Source organism: Miniopterus schreibersii, assembly GCF_964146895.1.
Source record: "Miniopterus schreibersii genome assembly, chromosome: 13".
Lineage (NCBI taxonomy): Eukaryota > Metazoa > Chordata > Mammalia > Chiroptera > Miniopteridae > Miniopterus > Miniopterus schreibersii.
Genome location: NC_138113.1, coordinates 52,273,683 through 52,298,505, shown reverse-complemented (window position 1 = coordinate 52,298,505; position 24,823 = coordinate 52,273,683). Strand labels below are relative to the sequence as shown.

General features: G+C 36.1%; 1 protein-coding gene across 4 annotated transcripts in view; it reads left to right on the top strand.

Annotated features, from left to right (window-relative positions):
• REV1 (REV1 DNA directed polymerase) overlaps nt 1-24,823 on the top strand; it is a 95,430-nt gene that overhangs the window by 24,976 nt on the left and 45,631 nt on the right. For all 4 annotated transcript variants that reach the window (XM_081156955.1, XM_081156956.1, XM_081156953.1 and 1 more), the window contains exons 2-4: nt 2,565-2,628; nt 3,982-4,108; nt 22,723-22,891. In XM_081156955.1, the coding sequence (XP_081013081.1) occupies nt 2,575-2,628; nt 3,982-4,108; nt 22,723-22,891 (350 nt within the window). In that variant the 5' untranslated portion in view covers nt 2,565-2,574. The remainder of the gene's footprint in view (nt 1-2,564; nt 2,629-3,981; nt 4,109-22,722; nt 22,892-24,823) is intronic.

Genomic DNA, 24,823 nt, shown 5'->3' with positions numbered 1-24,823 from the left:
TCCAGTTTACTATTTGTTATGGAATTTCCTCAAGTAGAATTTGAATGTATAAAATGAAACAGGTTTCTTGTTCCCTTTTCCTTTTTTTGGGTATTATTTTAATCCTGGACCAATAGGAGTTTGTTGTACATGGGTCAAATTAGTGGAAATGATGAAATTACAATTTTAAGTCCTTCATTCCTTTCACTTGTCAAAGCTTTAAATATTTGCCTGGGATAGTTTTATTTTCTCTGGAATGGGGAAAGAACCTTTAAAATCTGTTCGTGTGTTTTGTTTATTATGGCTCTGTTTCATATTTGTCTGTCCTCATTAAACCTTCAATAAGGATTTTCATATTGGCCTTTCTCAGTGGATATCCAGTAGATCATAAATGATTGGGCAAATGAATTAAACTAAAAATATATTGTATTTTTAAAATTTGTCTCATTTATCAGATTGTTGCATTAATTTTTGTGAGTATGCATCCTTAACCTAATAGCCAGAACTCCCAAACTCTCTTTATTTGTTAGAGTAGATATATGGATTCAGGTTATATGAAGTCAAGAACTATGTGTTAATACATTTCCCAGATTCCTTTAAGATACGGGGAAAAGTCTTGAGGGACTAGATACAGTGAGCCTCTTGAAAACAAGCATTTAGCAGAGCAAATATAGCAGTTCTGGGACTCATGATGAACATTGGGTAGCCGTGCCTTTGTCAGACTTGAAAAAACAAAACTCAACTCTCTCTCAGCACCAACAACCCCTAATCAGGGTTAATCACTATGCCTCCTGTTCTCAGAGCTCTTTGGACATAACCCTCTGAGCATATCTCTGCATATCTTTTCGGTACCCTTTAAAAGTGGACAGTAAAAATTCATAATATAAGTGTTAGCAAGGAGAAACTATACATCCTGAAATATACCAAGAATAGAAATATTTGAAAGAAAATATCTACTGTCATGTTCTAAGATGTTACTCAATAACAGAATCTTATAAACCATATCAAAGCTGATTTGACTTGGATAATGTATAAGGGTGCTCTAGTGACATATGGTAGCCTTTTGATGTTAACCTACATATAGTTACTAGAAGAAAAAAATGCCTAAGTGGAAATCATGTTAATCTTATGAAGGATAATGCAGTCATGTCTCAAGATGTAGCCGTTTAGGGTTAGACTTATGCTTTGACTTAGGAATCATTTTATTTTTTCTAATATTTAAAAAAATGTTTTTATTGAATTTTAGAGACGAGGAAGGAGAGGGGTAGAGAGAGAGAGAGAGAGAGAACTATTGATCAGTTGCCTCCTGCACGTTCCCTACTGGGAATTGAGCCCGCAACCCAGGCATGTGCCCTGACCAGGAATGGAACCAGTCACCTCTTGGTGCATGGGTCAACCCTCAACCACTGAGCTGCACCAGCCAGGCTTAGGAGTCATATTATACCTTGCTTGCCACTAAGCTGTCATTTGGTGATTTTATAGTACAGATGGACAAGTGTTGCCTTAAAGAAAATGCCAGATTTCCTAGTATCAGTAATAATCTTTCTGTGTCAAATCCCCTAAGTCAGCGATTTTCAGCCTTTTCATCTCATGGCACACATAAACTAATTACTAAAATTCTACAGCACACCAGAAAATACATATTTTGCCAATCTAACAAAAAAAATAGGTATAATTTTGATTCACACCAGACCCCTATTGTGTTGGCTTTGTCACTTTTTAATTTTACAATCTAAGGGAAAAGAGGGGAGTGCAGCTGACTTAATAGTCAGGTATTGCATGTTTTAAAAAATCTTGTGGTCTGGCCAAAGTGGCTCAGTTGGTTGAATGGCATCCCATGCACCAAAAGGTTGCTGGTTTGATTCCTGGTCAGGGCACATACTTGGGTTATGGGTTCGATCTCCAGTCAGGGCATATGCTGAAGGCATCCAATGTTTCTCATGAATGCTTCTCTGTCTCTCCCCTCCCTCCCTCCCTCCCTCCCAGCCTGTCCTTTGGTGAGGATTTAAAAATTTTTTTTTTTTTTTTTTGTGGCACAGCGGTTGAAAATCGCTACCCTAGATGTATTGTTTTACTTGACCTTTTTTTGGGAGCTTTTTGCATAACAGATGAAATACACTGTGCATGCACTCTAAGTACCCAGTATGCAATAGCAAGGACGGAGTTTAAGAGCCATATTTTAGGTGGGTTCATGAAGGAATATGTTTTCTTAGGTTCTGTTAACACTAATTAATTGTTAACAAATAATCAAAACCATGTTAGTCAGATTTGTTGATGTTTTATGTAAGTAGGTGTTAGGATTGGTGCTCAGGAATGCCTAAAAGTTTTTCCTGTTTAATTTAAAGTAGTTACAATTAAAAATCTCATAGTTACCTGTTAGGAGGGTGTTTTTAGGAACAAATGTCACTTTTGAAGCAGAAGAACGATAGCTTTGGAAAAAGTTTCTTCACTCAGTATTATACTTTCAACTCTAATGAATTAAACATTTGTATTTGAATTTCTCATTTTTCTTGATACTGAAGTAAAATCAATTAGTAGATTATGTTATAAAATTTACTCTTTTTTAAATTTTTTCCCTAATACAGAAGCTCCACCATGAGACGAGGTGGATGGAGGAGGCGAGCTGAAAATGATGGCTGGGAAAAATGGGTGGGTTTTAAACAAATAAAAATAATTATATTGTATTTTCATTCTTCTTATAGCTTGTAATTGGTTTTAAGGCATTTTCTAAGTTGTAAATCACTTTAGATACCAACTCTGAGTTTTCGCAATGTATTGAAAGCTCAACTTTAACCCCTAAACTTGCAGGAATTTTATCCTGAGGAAATAAATATTCTAGTGCACAAAATTTATTGTATGATAATCTTATTGCAGCATTGCTAATAATACTGAGAAACAGGAAAACATAGCTATCCAATAATAGGGAATTGGTTAAATAATCTCTATACAGTGGAACACTGCAACCATTATTTAACTTTATATTTCTTAATCTAGTGAATGGCCTTGACTTAAAGGTTATTGTGTTATAAAGGAATATTGATATATATATGATCCTGTTTTTGTTAAACTGCTATGCTCTGAGGCATAGACATAAACTTTGAAAATAAGATCCCGAAATGTTAACAGTGAATGGGATCATAACTAATTTAAAGTTCCTTCTTTATATTAAAAAAAATATTTTTGACAATGAGCATGTAATATTTTGTGTAATCAAAAACAATGAAGTCATTTCCATTTTGAAAAAAATGTGTATCACTTCTGCATATCTACAGCTTTCTTTTAAAGACCTAATTGATATTCTTTATCAATCTAGATAAATCAGTAGAGACTTAATTGATAATTTACATCAATTAAGCTTAATTATTTCAATATTCGGGAAAAGTATAGCTGAATTCAGCTACACTTTTTAGATTTGTAAAGGTGTGTAGGGAAAATAATGTTTTTATATTCTTTTTTGAGGTTCCTGTTATCTATTGAAAATTAGTACTACTGTTAAATAGGTTGATTAGATCCAGAATTTAGTCACTGAATCGTTTATTGTATTCCTATCTACATGTATGGAGAACTGTACTGTTTTGTTGAACCGCTTCATTTTACTTGAAGTTATTAATTTTAAGCTTCCTATGCATAAAAGATAGTGGAAGCCCATCTAAAGTATATACTTATTGACCACGTGTTAAAGTTTAACTGGTTTAAACTTTGGTGTAACTTTTGCTTTATTTTATAGATAACAATATTTTGTGGCATTAAAACATTTTAAAATAACTAATTATTATAAAAATGTTAAAGAATTATTAAAAATTGAGTCAAGAGAGGGAAAAATCTCTTTTGACCTGCCTTGCCTCTGGTTCACGTTTATAATTACACCTTTGTCATCATTATACCTTGGTCACTGGCACAGAATAAGGTCCTTTTATTTATTTTTAAATAGAAGTTTCTTTTAAAAAAAAAGGGAGAAAATATAACTTTTGTGATTAGTGTTTACCTTTTCTTTAATTCTAGGGTGGATATATGGCTGCCAAGGTCCAGAAATTGGAGGAACAGTTTCGATCAGATGCTGCTATGCAGAAGGATGGAACTTCATCGACAATTTTTAGTGGAGTTGCCATCTATGTTAATGGATATACAGGTTGAGTACTTTCTACTTTTTAGGTACTCTCTTTTGGCTGCACTTTTATTAGGATTGAGAGTGACTTGTTTTAACTTGTTTTTAATTATGTTGTATATAAAAATGATAAAAATAAAATCCCCTACCATTGTCTTTTATTTTAATTTTTATTAAAGTACCTAGTTTTAAAAAGTCAAATGAATCTGGCTAGTGTGGCTCAGTTGGTTGAGCCTCCTCCGTGCACCAAGAGGTTGACAGTTCAGTTCCAAGTTAGGGCACATGCTTGGGCTCAGTCCCCAGCAGGGGGCATGCAGGAGCAGCCAATTGATGTGTCTCTCTTACCAATATTTTTATCCATCTCTCCCTCTCCCTTCCTCTCTCTCCAAAGTCAGTAAAAACACACTTTTAAAACAGTAAAATGAGATTTAAAATTAAAAATAGTGGTCTTGCTTATACAGCTGATTGGAAGCTCATCCCATGTGTGTGGGGCTTGTAAACTGTGAGCTTCAATATAGAGGGATCTTGTAAGGCCACCTCCTATGTGAATCTCCCACTATAATTATCTGTAGGTCCTTTGGGGCTGGTGGAGGAGGAGGGTGGTGTATGTGTCAGATTTCGCAGAATCTTGCTTAGAGAAGGGTGTAAATCCAGCTGCCAGCATTTTGGTTGTCAAGGGGAAAGGAAAGCGCCATACCTCTCCATTTAGAAAGTAGAATTTTATTTAATCTCCCTATTTTTTTTATCTCCTATATCGCTTCTCTGTTACACCTCTTGTCATTGAGTTCAGTATCTGGAAGGGGCAAGATAGTATTCTTTGTGAGTGGGAGAGGAGATCTGGAATTCTAATCAGTCTCTTACACAGAATTTCAACTGTGAACTTCTTGTTTTACCACCTATCCACATGCCCACTTTTGGAGGTGCCCTGTGCCCCTATTTCATGACTATCTCTTGGTTTCACTAGCACCAAGCAGCCTCTTCTGGACTTCCGCACAGCCAGCTTAGATTTTAGCTTTCTCTGATCTGCAAAAACAGTTACCACTTGTCTCCTGGCTGTCAGATATTCCTGCTAAAGTTTCTCTTCATTCTCTTCAGGATTTCTTTCCTATTAAGATCACTTAAGTGTATTTCTTTACATGAATGGCTGTAGATATTTGTGTCCACCTCTTAGATTTTTTCGTCTCCACTTCTCAACTGGCTGATTCTTGCTTATCTTTAAGGTCTCTGTTTAGACATCACTTCCCTTTGGTTGTCTGATTGTCTTCTTACTGGTGTAGCTGACTTTTCATGCTCCTTTGGGGGGCTGTGGCTCCTTGTATTTGTCTGCATCTTAGCATTTATAAGATCTTACTGTAGTTTCCCGTTTATTAGACAAGAGCAAGAGCCACATTTTCCTGTTTTCATTACTACTGTATCCTTGGTACCTCTACAGTGACTGGGTCTAACCACTCAGGAAATATTTGTTGAATTTTAAAGTTAAGTTTTAGTTAACTGATAACCTTTGCCTGGTTGAGTTTTATAAGGCATGAATTTAGTCTCAAAATGAATTGTTGGTGCAGCTTTGGAAACGTTCACATGTATCTTTTCTACGTAGGTATTCTGGAACATTCAAGCTCTACAGACCTTCCTGAGATGCATTATAAAAGATTAAAAATGTTAACAAAAAGAAATTACGTTGCTTGTTACATTAGCCAGTTATGGAAGTCCCCAATTTGCAAGGGCACCCTTATTCTCAGAAGAGGAAGAAAAAGAGATTTTGTGTGTGTGAGTGAAAAAATAAGTACTGTAGTAATCACTACCACAGTTGAGAGTCTGGAATTCTAATTACTTTTGTCACTGATTTTTGTGTGACCATAAGACATTTTCTCTTTGAACCCATTTTTTTGGACCTATTATTATCACTATCCCTTTCTTTAGGATAGAAATAATATTAATTTTTACTCTTGTTGTTAGGATTACATTATAGTTTTACAAGTAAAGTTGCATCATGTAGAATTTCATAGGGACATGCAAATTGTGGTGATAGAATTTTTTTAGGAAAATACTCTGTTTTGGTAAATACTTTGCAGCTTTATAGATAAAACAGAATTAACAACCTGTGTAATGAATTAGCAAGTGAAGAATAGTGCTTTGGATGCAGTAAGACTAATAAGAAATGCTGTTTTATTGTTAATTCTTCTTAATCATGCACCCTGCAGACTTTAATATTCCAAGTTTTCTTGATTCTTTTAAAGCTCCCAATTCTGCCATCTGAGCTTCTCTGATAACCCTTATTTCTTCCAACCCACTTAGCACTGAACTTGAGCTTAGAGATAAGATCCTCTGCCTTTTGGATACTCTTGCCTCTGTCAACCCATTCCCCCCCAAAGCATCTTTTCCCTGTTAAGGTTAACTTCTTTGTCTTCCATCCTTTTTTTTTTAATTAAAAAATTTTTGAGATAATTGTAGAATCACATGCAGCTTTACGAAAGAACACAGAGCCCATGAACCCTTTGCCCAGTTTCTCCCAATGGAAACATCTTACAAACCATAGTACAGTATCAACCAGGAAATTGACCTTGATACAGTCAAAATATAGAACATTTTCACACCACAAGGATCTTCATGTTTCCCTTCTTATCCACATCTACTTCCTTCCCTTCTGCTTTCAGTCCCTCTTACCCCCGGCAACGACTGACCTGGACTTCATTTCTGTGCTTTTTCATTTCAGGATATTATGTGAATAGAATGTACAGTATGTAACCTTTTGGGATTGGCTTTTTTTACTGAGCACAATACTCTGGAGAGTCATCCAAGTCGTCGTATGTATCAGTAGTTTTTTTCCTTTTTATTGCTGAGTTGTCTTCCATCATTTGGATGTTCCACAGTTTGTTAACCATTTACCTGTTTAAGAGCATATGGGTTATTTCCTGGTTTTGGCTGTGAACGAACGCTTGTGTACATTCGAGTGCGGTTGCTGGGTCATGTGATTGCATGTTTACTTTTTTTTTTTTTAAATCCTCACCCGAGGATATTTTTTCTATTGCTTTTCAGAGAGAGTGGAAGGGAGAAACAGAGATAGAAACACCGATATGAAAGAGACACATTGATTGGTTGCCTCCCACATGTGCCCCTATCCTGCCCCGGGATTGAGCCTGCAACTGAGATATGTGCCCTTGGCCTGAATCAAACCAGGGACTCTTCAGTCCACAGGCCAATGCTCTAACCATTGAGCAAAACTGGCTAGGACGCATGTTTACTTTTTTAAAGAAATTGACAAACTTTCTCAAGCGACTATACTATTTTACATTCCCACTAGCAATCTGAGTGATCCAGTTTCTCTGCATCCTTGTCAGTATTTAGTGTACTTTATTTTAAACATTTTAGTAGTGATACCTCATTGTGGTTTTATTTTGTATAACAATTGCTATGCATCCTCACCATCGTTTTTTTTTGTTTTAATTAATTTAGGTATTCTAACAGATGTGTAGTAGTATCTCATTGCACTTCTAATTTGCATTTGCCTGATGGCTGATGATGTTTATGTGCCACCTGTATATCCTCTTCAGTAAAATGTCTGTACCCATCTTTTGCCTATTTTCTGATTGGATTGTTTTTTACTGTTGAGTTTTGAGAGTTCTTTATGTATTCTAGGTACTACTCCTTTGTCAGATATGTGGTTTGCAAATATTTTCTTCCAGTGAGGAGTATGTCTTTTGGCATCTTCACGTGGTCTTCCGCAGAGCAGAAGTTTTTCATTTTGATTAGGTCCAGTTTGTCAGTATTTCTTTTTATGGATTGTGCTTTCAAGTCAAAAGCCTACTTAGCACTAGATTCCAAAAAAATTTTTTTTCTAAAAATTTTATAGTTTTATGTTTGAGTTAATTTTTTGTGTGTGTGGCCTGTGGATATCTAGTTGCCATAGCACCATTTGTTGAAAAAGCTGTGTTTCTCCATTGGATTACTTTTGCACTTTTGTCACAAATCAGTTGGGCGTATTTGGGTCTGTCTCTATCTAGGTTCTCGTTTTATTCCATCAGTGTGTGTCTGTCTTCACCAACACCACATATCTGCACAGTGAGAGTGATTATCTCCATTTTATTCTTGTCAAGAGTGTTTCAGCTGTTCCAGAGCCTGTGCCTTCCCATAGAAATTTTAGAATAAGCTCGTCTTCTTCTACAAAATAAATACCTAGCTGGGATTTAATAGGAATTACTTTAACCTATAGATTTATTTAGGGAGAATTGACATCTTTATTATGTTGGGTTTTCCAGCCTATGGACCTTCCATCTCATTTTACTCTATTATAGTTGATTGAACAGATGTATTTTGTATGTTGCTTGTGTTTTAGGAACTGTGTTTGAACAGAGGTGGTGGTTGATGGGACATGTGGGTTTTGTGATGAATAAGTAATCTCTGGGAGTTAGATGCGAGGAGAGGAAACGGATGGGTGGCAACACTGAAGAGTGGTAATTGCCTTCAAGAGTTCAAGTGGGTCCTTTATAGAGGAATTGACTTTTTTAGCTGGGCTTGGATAAATAAGTGTTTTCTGATGGAAATGACTAAAGGCATTCTTGTCCTAATTCTGACCTACATTTTCACCTATATATTCCTTAATTTTAATCAACGTGCTTATCTGATGATTTAGGTTTGTCTTTGTACTTTCCCATTTCTGTGCTTCTGTTTGTGCTTTTGCCTTTGATGAAAAGCTCGTTCCCTCATTTCTGTGAACTGGAGTTATATTCACCCAGTAAGACCCAGATTAAATTAGATTTTGCCTCCTTCCCCTGTCTAAGCAATTCTATAGTATTTAAATTTCATAGCATTGTTGCTAGAGACACTTATTTTGACCCCTACATTTTGTCTTGTTTTGTCCGGTCTTACTTGGGTACTTAGTTTTTTGGAGTCAGCCCATTTTATTAGTAGCCCCTAGCCAAACATGGATCAGAGATAACACCGTAGGACCCTAAATTTGCTGTTCTTTCTGCCTTCCCTGGGTCTTTTCATCATTCGATCTCTGCTCATATGTTGTCTCCTCCAAAAGACTATCCCTGACCACCTTACCTAAAATAGGTGTACCTTGCCCAGCAGTGGCTTTTCTAACGCCCATCCAGGTTTATTTTCTTCATAGGACTTATTTGTACCTGAAATGGTATTATTAATCTGACTTATTTTCTGTCTGCCCAGTGGAGTAAAAATTTTGTGGAGCACAGATGTGAATCTTGTCATTGCTGTGTCCCAAGGGCCTAGAATCTTCCCTGGCCCTTATATTGTGTGCTGCTCAATGAATGTTAGACAAGGGAATGGATGAATAACAGGGTTTTTATTCATTAGGATGAATAGACACATATGTCAGAATGTTAAAATATTTTAAATGAAAATATTGATATAGTTTCACTCATGCTAATTAAACTCAGTCTTCTTGAGTCTATAGTTTTTTGTTTGTGTGTGTGTTTTAAAATATATCTTTATTGATTTCAGAGAGAGGAAGGGAGAGAGGGAGAGAGAGAGAAAGAAACATCAGTGATGAGAGAGTCATTGATTGGCTGCAGCCTGCAACCCGGGCATGTGCCCTGACCGGGAATTGAACCCCAATCTCCTGGATCCTAGGTCGACGCTCAACCGCTGAGCCACGCCCGGCTGGGTGAGGCTATAGTTTTTAGTTAAGAAATGGGGCCACATTTAGGCTTACTGAATTTATAGAATCGACAAGGGACTGTATACAAGTGTAACAGACTTACATTACAAGTGATAAGGATTTGTTTGAAAATTTAACCTTATATTGGTGTTTTCTGAGCATATGAATGTGGTGATTTAGGAAAAGAGTCTATTTAATGCTGCTGAGTCTAGTTTTTTGGAAATGGATGCCTCCTGGGAATTACTTTCTATGAATATATACATATCTCCTTCCATTTCCTGTAAGACTGACCTTATATATCAGGGATGTAGGAATTAACCTTCCAAATGGGAGAGACTTACTATATTAATTTATGCCCCCCACTGTAATTTTGCCAGTGTCTGATAGGTATATATATACCTGTTACTCAAAAATGTGCTCCCTAGGCCTTCAAAACTTTTCTCCAGTTTTTGTTTTGTTGTGGCTTGTAGTTGAATGTGGTACGTCTGAGGCAGTTAGGGAAGAAAGGAGTCTAGAGGAGGAAGAGTAGTGGATGGGAGTCAGAAGACAGAAGGGTTTGCACGGTAGCTGTGTGATTACAGACAAGTCACTGAGTTTTTCTGTTTGCTCATCAGTAACTATGCTAAATTATCTTTTCTAATTTGTAGGATTATGAGACTCAAATGAAAAAATGGAGGATATTGCTACTATAGGGCCAAAGGAGAGGTATAGGTAGCCATTTGGCTTTTTTCTGCCATGTATGTAGCACAGCCAATATTTAATCAAGTTCTTTAGATAATGCCGAATGAAATGGTGACAAAATGAATGTTTTCTCAATAGAGACCTATTAAGGAAAGCTTTGTACAAGATTTAAATATTGTTGATAGAATTTGTTTAAACCAGATGAGCAAAACTCTTTATAAGCTAGCTGTTCCTGGAGATGTGAAAGTGATTGTCATGTAGCTCTTTGGTATTATGCAGTGGCCTTTACTGTGCAATTTCACTTGCAGAGCATTAGGCCTGAAGCATGGCCTTGTGTTTGATATGCACCTTTTACTTTTACTATGCAAAATTGTCTGTTACTGTGGTTTGTTTTAGGTAATCCCAAAATTTCGTGGCATACAGAATAGTCTCAGTATGTCCTGTGAAAGTCACGGTAGGCGTGTTGTGGAATATAATTTTAAACTGGATTCAGAAGATACTTAGTATCTTAGAGTGCCTTCATTAAGGAACACATTATTTTATGTAAGAACGTCTGCTAAGTGTTTGAGGATTTACAGTGTCAGAATCCTTTTAGTGAAGTAGTGAGGGTTCTTCAAGCCCAACACTTTCATCCTCGTTAGTGCCATTTGCCACTAGCCAACTTGCTACAGAAAATTATTTGGTTTACATTTTATTTCCCCCACAATAGTCTACCTTAAAAAGCAGGTGGGACTGGCTAAGACAATGATGAAAAAGAACAGTAGGGGGAGAAGAACGAGCTCTGACACCTCAAAACCCATTATAGACGGCTGTAAGCAGTTAAAACGAACTGGCAAAAAAACAGGCAGGTGGCTTAGAGAAGCTTAAAAAGACATTTTATATATATATATATATAAATTGTATAGTTAAACTTGGTATCTGTATATATGTATCTGTTATAAATTAAATGAGTTAATATTTATAAAACATTTAGAACAACCTAGCACTTCAGCATCACATTAAATATTTTAAGTTATAAAGGCTTTTTCTGTAAATCAGAGGGGGAAAGGATGGGATTATTCAGTATGATTTGTTGCAACAAATTGGATGGCTGGGTAAAAGCTTATCCCTCAAAATAATGGGAAATAAAACTAAGATTCCAATTGATTAAAAGATAAATTTCAGAAACAGTCTATTTCAGGAAATAGAGCTGGGTAACAAACATGGAAATAGGTTCAACTTCACTAATAAAGAAATACATAATGAACCATGATAGGTTTTTTTGCAAAGTTTGTTTATTTAAAAAAATTATTACTTGCTTATACCTAATACAAGCATGGATGGATAAAATTGTTGGAGTGAGAGTAGTATAATGGTAGATTTTCGTAGGAAAATGGCAGTTTATGAAATAGATGAAGAGGCTTTAATTAATATGCTTACAACCTTTGACGCAATAATTCTTCTAAGAGTCCATTCTAAGACAATAAGACTAATTGGCCACCTAGTATAAGGTTTATATAAAAGTTAATTTCATCACATTGTTTTATTTAAAAGCAAAGTGTTGTATAAGAATGGAAATTTAGTTATAGATTATACCATTTACAAGGTGACTTAAAACAACAATATAAACTGGATAATTTGTAATGCAGAAAAATTTTTGGTAAATGAAAAAGGGTAAGAAGAAAAGTACAGGAAAAAAATGCTGGAGGCAAATATATCCTAGTGCTCCCTCTCTTTGGGCACAGAACTGTGAGTGATGTATTTTCTTCTATTTATTTCCAAAGTATTTTTTTCGAGACATGTTTTAGTAGAATAGAGAAAAGCCTTTAAATAGTTCTGAGCTTTAGTATTGTCTTGGAAAACATGAAACTACATTAGACCCTTTGATCTTTTTGATTTTAGGCTTAAGACGTTGGTGTTGAAATATGCTACTGATAAAATAGGTTGCAGAAATAAGGAAAAAAAATTACGTAAGTTTTTCCAGATACACTATGTGGAGAACTGTATATTTTATTTTTATTTTTTTCTCTAAAATCTGTCTGCTCTCTCTGGGAGAGCATTATACTTCCCTACTTGTTGAAGTCAGGCTTGGCCATGTTGACGTAATGTGAGCAGAAATGGTATAGTGTATCACTTTGGGGATCAAGCTTTAAAAGCCAGTTTGTGCTTTAGGTAGAGGTAGCGCCAGTAGCCTGGACCCCAGTGTGTGGCTCCATGGACATTGAAGAGCACAGGGTAGACGTGTTTCCTGAGTGAAAAATAAACCTTTGTTGTAAGTCACTGAGATTTTGAAGTCATACGTTACGGCAGTATAACCTGCCCTATCCACTCTGAGCAGTATCTGAAATGGTGGATAAGAAAAATATTTAAAACAAATATTTTGTTTTAGGTTTCCTAGAGTGGTAATCTTTGGCTATATTTCAGATCAAGTGTTGACATACTTTCTGTACAGATCCAGAGCTTTGTGGGTCATGTACTCTCTATTGCAGCTACTCAACTCTGCTCGTGTGGCCCCAAAGCAGCCAGAGACAATATGTAAATGAATGATTTGACCGCCCCTTGTTTAAGATTGAAGTAGTAAGGGTTGAAAGGAACTTTAAGCCTTTAAATTGGTCATTGTCTGTGTGATGCCTTCTTTGGTATTATTGATAAATAGGACACCACTGAGCCTCTTGAAATGACTCCAGCGGTGGTCTACTTGTCTGGAGAGGCAAGCCAGTGAGCTAATGTCTGCAGCTTTCTCTGAGACTCCCCAGCATAAATTCAAACCCTGTCATGTCTTCTCAGTGTGATATTCATGCTAATTCACTCTACAGCCCTCCAAACCTAGGTTATATTCTCAGTTTGAAAGTGTACTTTGAACACTATGGCCACATCTTTTCCTAGCCCCCTAACAGCTTTGTTCATCTTTCATCCGCTTATCTTAATGTAAAAATACTACTTAGTTTTAGGTTCAAGCTCAATCAAATGTTTTTCAGTTCTCTGTTTCCACAGAATTTTTTCCTGATGTATCATATTATTCATTTTGTGTTAAAAATAATTTGTGGGCTGGCCGGGTGTGGCTCAGCGGTTGAGCATCGACATAGGATGAGGATGCAGGCGATTGGGGTTCGATTCCTGGTCAGGGCACATGCCCGGGTTGCGGGCTTGATCCCCAGTCGGGGGCGTGCAGGAGGCAGCCGATCAATGACTCTCTCATCATTGATGTTTCTATCTCTCTCTCCCTCTCTTTTCCTTTCTCTGAAATCAATAAAGGTATGTTTAAAATAATAATAATTTGTGGAATCCTCACCAAGTTTTAAGTGGGATACTTGAAAATGTGTACTGAGGATATATTTGTGATTAAAGTAAGGTTTCCATCTTCAGATATCATAAGTAATACATTCTATTGGATGCCTGATTAAAGTTGCTGGTTGTTTTGAATTGGACATTAACTTGAGTTCAAAAATGCCTTAAAAGTTCTCTCAGTCTTAAAATTACAGTATTTTAAAAAAGATTTTTTATTGGTTTTCAGAGAGAGGAGGGAAGAGAAAGAGAAACATCAGTGTGAGAGCGACATTGATTGGCTGCCTCCTGCCTATTTGAGTAACAAATACTCAAATATGTTATTTACCTTTCGCTGTCAGGTTAAGTAGTTTTTACATAGACCTTAGAATATATGTAGCTTCTTTTAAATAGTTGCAAATGTTTATAGTTCTCATGTATGTGAGTCAGGATTTTCTTAGTACTATGCTGAAATGCAAAATGGCAATGAGTATAGGTCACTAATTGAACTTTCATAATAAACTTTATACTAATACTTTTATTTGCTTGGTATTTTGGGGTTTATTGTAAGAGTTCATTTGAAATGAGGGTTCTACTATTTAAAAACATTGAAAGTCCTTGGTTTAAATATTTCCATCTGTCTTCTTCATTAGGACAGAGCAGTTTCTTAATTTGTATCCTTTGGTGTTTTGCACGACTGAACATCAGTAAATGCTTATTTGCCAATATGACTTAGCTTGAGGTCTATACAGGATTAATCCTGGTTGATTTTTACTGTGCTTCTCTAATGAAGTTGGTCAGGGTCTCGCATATATTTAATCATAAATGGAATCAAATATTTGAAGTGCATAGTCTGACCTACTTGAAGTGGAGCAGAACTGTCTCCACCTTTTCCTTCCTTCCATACTTATGCATTATTTGAGGTAGCTGTTTTGAAGGAGGAGGTAGAGCCAAATAAAATAAAATAAAGGAAAAGACATTTATTTAGCTTAGTCATTTGAGATTTCTTTTTCCTTTGTTGCCATTGTATCAGTTCTACATCCTAAAATGGTACAGTTTTTAAATAAAATGTGGAACCTTAATTAATGTTCAGTTAGATTTTTCTCATTTTTTGACCAAGATAACTTGTCTCTCACAAATTAACAACTTTCCACATTCTGTTGCCCAAGAAGCATATCTACCTGTGTTCTTAATCAAGTCTTGCATTGAAATACACAGAATTGGCTGAGAAGACAATCTGGCAGCACTCACCCACCTTCCTTTCAGTGGAGTAGTCAGCGCTTCTTGAATCAGTACTCTCGGTATTTTATTTGCTGAGGTACTGCCCATTGTCCTTAGGCGATACATTGTTACAGGTCTGCAAAGCTTTCTTTCTAAGATATTTGTAAGTCTCTTAAATTATTCAGTGAGAAATAGTTTTAAGTGAAAAGTATTTTCTTATTAATCAGTTCTTCACTGGATCTTGTGTTCTGTCAAGAAAGGATACATGTTACAAGTGTATGTAGAAAAGAAAGAGGAAACTTTCTTTTGTTCAAGGTGTAAGGTAAGTTATAGAGCTTGGTTTTATGTTTATTAAAATTTGAAAATGTTGCTGTATTACAGTACTTTTATTTGAAATTGATCTGCTTTACAAAACCTCATACAGGATGCTGAAGGAGCTAAGAATTTTGGCTTAAAATGATACAATGAGAAAACCTCAGCATTTCACTTTTGCTGAAATATTTCTAGAAAGTTTTCATGTACCAAATTTGTTCTCAAGTTAGAGTATCAAAGTTTTTAAAAGGTTGGAAAAGTTGAATGTGTGCTGATTCAAGGGTTAATATGATACTTTTTATTCTGCAGGTGGCTCCCTTTTATTTTTGATTTCTTTTCCCCCAAAAACTTTTTTCTGAAGTGCAGAATATAGAATTTTTTATTAATTGAGAGGTAGTAAGTTGGAGAATAAACATGGGATCAGGAAACAAGGCTTGGATTTTAATTTCAGGTCTTTTTATTTACTAGCTTATCTCTTCTTAACAGCGATAAGATTTTAACCTATTTAATTTTCACAAGCATCTTTAAAGTAGTAGTAATAGTAGTAATAACATTTTATCAAGCTTTTATGATTATGGGTTTTGCAGAATTGAAAATTAAATGTGGATAAAATTACAAACACAGTAAAATTCAAGTTAATACTAACATGTGACTGACATTGTTTTGTTGCTCACAATGTAATTGTGGTACTAACTGGCACATTGCATATTCTTTTATGTTTGGAATGCCTGTCCAAATGTGTTTTTAAAAATCTTTAATTATGGCAAATTACACGTAACATAAATTTTACAACTTTAACCATTTTTAAGTGTACAGTTTATTAGTGTTAACTATATTTACCTTGTTTTGCAGTCCCCAGAGCCTTTCTGTCTTGCAAAACCGAAACTCTATACCCATTAAGTAACTGTCTAGTTCTCTCTGGCCGTTCTAATTTCTGTAACTATGAATTTGACTACTCTAGATACCTCAAAGAAGTAGAATCATATGCTATTTGTGAATAGCTTATCCTACTTAGCATATTGTGCTCGAGGTTCATCCAGGTTGTAGCATGTATTAGAGTTTGCTTCCTTTTTAAGGCTGAAAAATATACTATTGTATGTATAGACCACAGTAGTATGTGGACCTGAAAAAGAAATTACCTATCAAGAAGAACTCCTGCTTAAAAAAAAAAAAAAAGACTCCTGGTGGCCAACTGGGTTCAAAATTAAAAGTAGAGCCTAGCTGCTGTTTCCAAACAGGGGCGTCTCATGCAAACTGCACTTCAGGGAGAAGCCTGCACTGAACTGCCTGCCTGTGTTTCTCTCATCTGAGCCAGCCCTTGTAAAGGAATTCCTGAAATAGTATTTCAACCAATAGGACCTAGGCTTTCCCATCCAGGTGGAGCTGTGCGGCTATATCCCTGTCGGCATCTTCATTGACCAATCAGAGCTGCTCCATTCTGACCAATCAGGACAGTGCCTTTTGGACCAAACTGCCAGGATTTGGAGTCCTTGTTTGCATGAGGATGGACCAGTCAGGAACAAAGGGCAGGGCCTTCTCTCTATTTAAGTCAGCTCTATTTAAGTCTTCTCTCTAAGTCAGCTCTGGCTCCGCACTTTCTCTCTCCACAGAAGACTGAAAACTGTGTTTCCCTGGCCGACTAGTGCAGAACCAAGAGGATTAGAGCTGTCTAGTCAGAGAGGGGCCTTGCCCCAGGGCCTCTATGCCCCAGGTCTCCTCACAGCCATGCTGTATCATAGTCCAGCTTTGTCATAATTGCGGTGTAACACTGTTGAGCTGTTCTACAGCCATGTTGTATCACAGTTGAACTGTTGGCACTGAATAGTTTCCTTCCTCACCTCGCCCCAAATTGGGTATTACTGTTGGCAATGAATTGGTGCCAGCAACCATATGTTGACAAGCCCATGACATTTAAAGGAAGTACATGAGCCCGGCCAGGTGTGGCTCAGCGGTTGAGCGTCAACCTAGGATCCAGGCAATCGGGGTTCGATTCCCGGTCAGGGCACATGCCTGTGTTGTGGGCTGCAGCCGATCAGTGACTCTCTCATCATTGATATTTCTATCTCTCTCTCTCCCTCTCCCTTCCTCTCTCTGAAATCAATAAAGATATATTTAAAAAATAAATAAATAAATAAAATAAAGGAAGTGCATGAAAACAGCACCAGCACCTTCATAACCCAAACTGGGTGCTGAAATTTTGTGGCAGTGCTTAATATGGAAATGGTTATCCAGATGATTGTCAAAAATGCTTGACTTGCTTTTGCAAGCATACTGTTGAAATGAAATTAATCTCAGAAGTTTTGCTAAGACTATACTGTTGAATTCCTGTATTGGAATCACTGGTGGTGAGAATTAAGTGAGATAAATAGGTGCTAAATTAATGTTAATTTTTTCCCTCAGTTCTTTTTACCTGCTTATGGTTATAAAATTACAGTTTTTTATTTTGCTCTATAAAGAGGTAAATGTTTTTTAATAAGATTGACATGTATATTATTTACCAGAATGGACACACCTAAGTGTCTACTGCCTATAGGAAATAATATTATCAAGTTATTGTTATGTGCAAAAATTTACCCTTATTTTGTTTAGTAAACATGTATGAGAGCACTCACTCTATAACAGGAGATGCCAAGTATAGTGTATCTCTTTAAAGTCATATTTTGTTAAATATAATGGTTTAAGGAAACTGGTAACTAATCTTAAATTTCTATCAGATATTTAGGATTATTGCTAGTAAAAATGACTACCAAATTGCTTTGCTATAGAGGAGGTTTTCTGAGCATCTTGTTCATGTGTCATGTTTCAAACTGCTGCCTAGCCTCAGTAGTGAAGCCATAAATAAATAGAATAGATTAGTTACACTTTTTTTCAAAATGTCTTAGATCTCCTGTGCTGGTACTTTAAATAGACATTTTGGGAGTTGATGTAGGCCATTTAGGATATGTGATGATGCATACATATAGATACACAAATATGTAATGGATACTTATATATAAAAATGATGTTGATAATATTGCTTGTCGAGGGAATAATAGAAGTGAAGACCCTTTAAATCTTCGCCTTTTACTCACAAATATTATTAGCATATAATACTATCAGATACAGAACTTCCATTATATGGGATAAACTCAGCTGAGCAGGGGTTCTGGTATTACACATCATAAGAGAGAGTTTATTTTGCCCATGTCAAAGCATTCTTACTGACTTCATGAGTTATAGAGTTGGTTTTGTAATACAGGTCTTGTTTTCTGTGGTGGACATTTGATCTGATGGAACCTACTTATAATGGAATATGAGCCAGTGATAAATAGAAAATTATCTGGAAGCTAAATAGATTCATAATAGTTTAGGTGTGAAAGGAACCTTAGAGGCCATTTGCTTCAGTCATGCATTTGACTCTTATTAAGGACTAAGAGAGTAGAAAACATCTTAATGCCACCCAGCTAATTATGGCAGAACCAAACCAAACCAAACTCAGGACTTTTGATCTCCAGTTCACTGTGTTTTCTCTTATACCACATGTTTTATATCGGCCATAACTCAGACAATATTTGCTTTAAGTACTTTGCATTCCATGACTTTAAGCTTCTTGAATTTAGTGCCTGTTACGTATATAAGACATTGTACTTTTTAGATAATCAGGATATATGAGGTGTGTGCATGTGTGTGTGTATTTTGTTTTTCATTTACATTTTTTTTCTGCTTTAGCTTTTATTTTTTAATCCTCACTGAGGATATTTTTTTCTTTGTTTTTTAGAGAGAGCGGAAGGTGGAGAGGGAGAGAGAGAGGAAGGGAGAGAAACATCAATGTGAGAGAGACATATTGATTGGTTGCCTCCTACACATTCCGGACTGGGTCCGGAGCCTGCAACTGAGGTACATGGCCTTGGCCGGAATTGAATCGGGGACTCTTTAGTCTGCCGGCTGAGGCTCTATCCACTGAGCCAAACCGGTCAGGGCTGCTTTAGTTTTTTTATCCATAATATTGGGTGTGATATGACCTGCTTTGCTTTCTCTCACAAACTTTGGAAATAGTCTTCAAATTTTGTTTGCTGTAGATAATGCTTTTAGTGCATAGAGTTGTGCAGCAGCTTTGTAAGTGATCTTAAATGTCTAGTCTGGCCTCTCATTTTATCTTTGAGGAAACAGGCTAAGTGAGAAGAAGCAATTGCCCAAGATGTCATGACTTTTCAGTGTTAACCTGCACCTGGAAACCAGGCTTCTCTATCTGGGGCTGCATCACATTAAGGTTGATCACGTATGAGTTTCTGGAGATACAGACCTGCATCTGCATTGTGGCTATCCCACTAGCTTTTGTTGTGTTGGTTTTTCATTTTTCTCATTTGTGCCTGTGTGCCTGTACACCCAGGACATTCTAGAAGGAAAAGGTATGGAAGGGTGGACGTAAAGAGAAGGATTTGTAGGTGGGATTATGGATTGAAAAAAAATTGATGATTTATAAGTAGAGAGCAGCTCTAAAGTTCCTCCCATCTTCCTGCTTTGGAATAAAAGATAGTAATAGTAATAATACTAGTAATATCTGACATGTAATTCTTACTATGTATACATGGCCCTTTCCTTAGCAATTTATAATGTTTGACTCTTTTAGATCCCACAACAGCTGTCTGAGGCACTGTTACTATCCCCAGTTTACATATGAGAAAACGAGGCCTGGAAAGTTAAGTAACTTGCTTGAGGTCCACATAACTAGTAAATGATAGAGCTAGGATTTGAATCCAGTCAGTCTCACTTTTGAGTCTGCCATCTGGCCTAATTTATAAGAGACTGAGTAAGTATTTCAGGTAGGAGTCTGTGATGCATTGTGGCTATCAGTTAATAGATACTGAAGCACCTGCTTTGTGCCAGATGCATGGAAGTAAGACAGAAGGTTCCTGTCCTCAAGGAGCACATATTCTGAGGGGAAGTCTGACAACAAGTAAACAAATACTCAAGGTAATTTCAGATTATCAGTACTATGAAGAAAAGTAACTGTAGTAGGTTGCAGGGATGGGGATCCCTTGTGTGTGTCATACAACTTTCAGCGTCATCTGGATTTCATAGTGTTGAATACTATCTCCCAAACATTTTTCTCTAATTAGCACACATCTGCTGAATTAAATAAGGGTGTTAAATACAGAATTGAATTTATTATGCAAATCTTGAGAGCTATCCTTTATATTCTTTTGAACTTATAATTTGGGAGTATGTTCTGTTGCTGAAGAAATAGGGCCAAAGAGAGGTACTATTTTTAAAATTTCAAAATTGTTTCAGCATATGTATTGTCTTCCACCATTTTTTGTAGCGTTTAGGGTAGGAATCTCAAGGCATATACATTACTTGAAAGGAGTTCTGATTTCTTCATACTTTATAACAGTTTTGTATTGAGTACTTCCTATGTGCCAGACCTAGTTCATCATTGCAGCCTTACTGTTTTCTTGTAAAGGAAGAGGAGAAGGGTTGAAGGAGCTTGGCACTTGTCCAGTAACACAGCTAAAATAATGTTAAAGTCAAGGTTAAACCCAGGTTGGTCTGACACTATAGTTTATGTGATTTTACCTTTTAATAGATTGGTTTTCATGGTTCACACTGAAAGATATGCAGAGTCTTCAAAATGGAACTTCAGGGAACCCCATAACTTCATCCCACAAAGGACAGCGACCTCTCCAGGTTTTCCAGTTCCAAATTTCTATAGTAATTAGTTTTCAAATAGCAACTGGTAGAGGGAAGAGTGCTTTATGAGCGTGTGTATGCGAAGATAATTGTTCCTGGAAGCCGCTGCTGTTTCATTCGTTTAATACACGTTGGTTGGGAAAATTTTAGGTTAACTCATAAGATGATTTTTTACATCTCAGTGCTTTTTATTGGATTTGGTGTCTGTTGATATTTTTGCATCGTATCTAGCCTTTACTTTGGTATTTTTCATTGTTGGTTAATAAGGTGAGCCAAATTCTTGTAATCTTAGGGAAAGAAAGTAAGTAAACTATAGACTCCTGACTGGCTAGGTATTTAATTTCCACCATTTTACATTAAATCATTGTGATGCTCTAGCTTAGTTTTTGTGATCCCCAACCCCTGAAAACCTTCCATTATGAATTTTGAACTCATTTTATTTAAACGTTTTCATTTCTTTTTCTAGTGCAACGTCCAATTTGGTGGCCACTAGCCACATGTATTAAGCACTTGAGATGTGGCTAGTCTAAATTGAGATGCGCTGTAAATATAAAATATACACTTGATTCTGAGACTCAGCGTGAAAAAAAGAATATGGAATATCCCAATTTTTTATATTGATTACTTGGTGAAGTGAGAATATTTTGGACCTATTGGGTTAAATGAAAGTATCATTAAAACTGATTTCATGTTTTTACTGAGGTTACTAGAAATCTTAATGTATGTGGCTTGCACTTATCAGTGTGTGTGATCAGTAACATCAAATGAATTCTACACCATAGAATTTACCAAGAATTAAATCTGGAATATCTGTGTTTGATTTTTTAGTTTTTAAATTCTTCTAAAGTCTAAAACTCATCTAATTAGATAGTTATAATAAAAGTGTTCATTTAAATACTTGGGCCTGTATTGCTTGGGGTTACTGAAAATCTGTTGCTTGAATAACAAAGTAAATACATAAGCCTCCTGTGACTTCCCCCACTCCCCGTCAGGTACAGCTGTTGCTAAGGGAAGTGTGATTTAGAGCTTTCATTAGGATAATAGGTGAAAGAAATGGAAAAGCTATTGAAAATAATTAGTTTAATGTGATAGTAGTAAATGCGGTTTTAACATAACTTTAGTGAGTCAGACATTTTTTTATGGGAAAGCATAGACTATATTTTTGTTCAAGATATTTTAATAGTTTTATTGAGAATAAAATATTTTGAAACAGTTGAAAAATATATGGTGTTTTTTGGTCTGCAGTGTTTATTTTCTGTATTGGTGGACTCCTGACTACTACTTTATTATAGTAAGTCCTCACTGAATGTCATTGATAGGTTCTGTGACTTTTAAGTGAAATGACGTATAACAAAACCAGTTTTACAATAGGCTGATTGATATAAACAAGGGTTAAGTTCCTGTGGCATCTCATTAACGCAGTAACGAATTGTTGTTATTCGAGGACCTGCTGTATTCTGAAGGAGCTGTAAGATTAGTTGGAGTCTCTGTAAACTGATTCATAAGTGACTTTATAGTTGTTAATTTTTTTAGAAAACATAAGATACTAATATCAGGGTCATATTGCTAAATGTGATAAAAAGTTTAAAAATACTTGCTCTATTATTAGTATTTGATTCATTACTTGAGGTCCTATTTGCTCTTCGAGGCCCCTCTTAGCAGTAGATATGTTTGCGGTGGTTGACTCTCTCTGGCAGCCTGGGAGGATGTTGTGCTAAGGCAAAATAGCTTTATTGTCTTGTAATTTACCTCCCAATTTAGTTTCCTGGCAACACAGCCAAGGAGAAAGTGAACCAGTGATATGTTATTTGAATGACCTGTTTTAGGGATTATTCAGCTAGGGCTCTACTTTCTTATAGATAAAACTTAATATATTTTAATATTAACTTTACAGATCCTTCTGCTGAGGAATTGAGAAAGCTAATGATGTTGCATGGAGGCCAGTACCATGTGTATTATTCCAGATCCAAAACAACACACATTATTGCCACAAATCTTCCTGCTGCCAAAATTAAAGAATTAAAGGGGGAAAAAGTAATTCGGCCAGAATGGATTGTGGAAAGGTAAGTATAATTTTTAATAAGTTTTAAAGATTGGAATATATTTTATTTCTATTATGACACTTGCATTGTCTCTTAAGGGTGAAAAGTAATTAATGTCTTAAACAGCACTACTGTACTCTAATTTCACATTGATAATTCTGGTGACCTAGGATTTGACATCCTATTAAAAGTACTACATTAGTGTTCTTAGAACCTCGGCTACCAGGAATTAGGGGCACTGACTCAGGTAAGCAGCAGGAGGCAATGATAGGGGGATTGACTAAGCAAGTTATTCATTTGGCAAATATTTGTGCACCTATTCTGGGCTAGGTAATGCTCCCTGTTTGTTTGGAATTGATGTGTCGTAAATCAGTGGTGGCCATTCATATTAACTTTCTAAGTTATGTCATCTGGAACTTTGGTGATGAGCCAAACGTAGGTGATCTATATTTTAAAACAACAATATTACATATATGAGTGATTGCTAGATTTATGAAAGTTGAAAGTGAGAACATTAAAATCATAATTTTATATATGACTAGATTATAATTGTATAAAATAATGGTCAGATATTATGGAGTGCTAATGAAACAAACTTAGTTATTATTTTTTTTAGTCAATTTCAAGCTTTTTGAAAAAATCCTGATAAGCTTCACTAATTCTGACATTTTATATATATTTATCAGCAGATTGAGTCATGCTCAGTGCCTTTGTGTAGCAGGTATAGCATGACAGATTCAGTGGGAGGCAATAAGCTTAGTGGAAAAGCCTGTGCTTGGGCTCTGGAGACACCTGAGCTCAGGAATTGGTATGCCTGTCATCTGTGTGACTTCAGGAAGAGTTCTGCAGTCATTCTGAACTTCATTTCCACATTTGTAAAGGAAGGCTGGTATCTGCCTGCTTTGGTTATGTGAGAACTAGAAATAATTTGTGCAAACCAGCACAATGCCTGATACATATATATAAGAAGAAACTTTTTTTTAAGTCTAAAAACATTAGCAAGTATTAATAAATAAATCCCAAAAAGTCAAAAGGGTATTTAAAACAAAGAAGTGCATTTAGCTTCCAGAAAGCCAAATGTATTTTATAGATTAAGCATTTTTTAAACCTTGGGGGATTGTTGAAGACCCATTCCTAGAACATCTCACTGGTTCTTTGTGCTGTGTTCTCATGACCTAGTTGCTGTCCATTCATTATGTAGGATCAGTGAACATGGCCTTTAGCTGTGTGTCTCCTTAAAAAGGAGTTGAGAAGTTTTCAGTATAAGAAGTTAGGGTCATTCCAGAGTCAGGTGTGTGTGGTTGCGTACAGACATTCCAGCCCCATCCTTGTACTAGGGCTATAATTTTGATCTGGGAGTATTTAGTTTGGCTTTGGAGGATATGGGGTAGCTCCATGGACAGTAGGAGGGCGGGGGTGAAAAGGGCTCCTACTGGGTAGGACTTGGTTTGCTGAGAAAATGGTGGTTTTCATGACAGCTATTTTCTTTAGGCTTGCTCTTCCTTCTTGCCCTGAATGCAGCTAGAGAGGCAATGCAATAGACAAAGGAACTGTGGCAGCTGTAAGCTTTAAAATTCACTTTAATGGATTTTATTTTAGTTTAAGTCAAGCTTAATCATCTGTTTTTAAATAACTAAAGTGACTTTGGAGACTGTGATTATATGGACTGTTTGCTTCATTTTATATATGAGAAGGCAGAGCTATTGAGGTTAACTGATTTGCCCAAGAGCAGCAGGATTCAGTCCAGATATTCTGACTCCTGTTTGGCCCATGTGGAAATGGATCAGTCTGGGCATATATCTTAATATATAAAAGAAATGGTCAGTATCTACTGTGTCATAGGATGGAATTCTTTTGCTTAAAGCACACTACTGTTTCCTTTTACACTCTGATCCTAATCTTGCTTATCTCTTCCCTTCCTCAGCGGTGTGTTTTTTATTTAAAAATAAATTT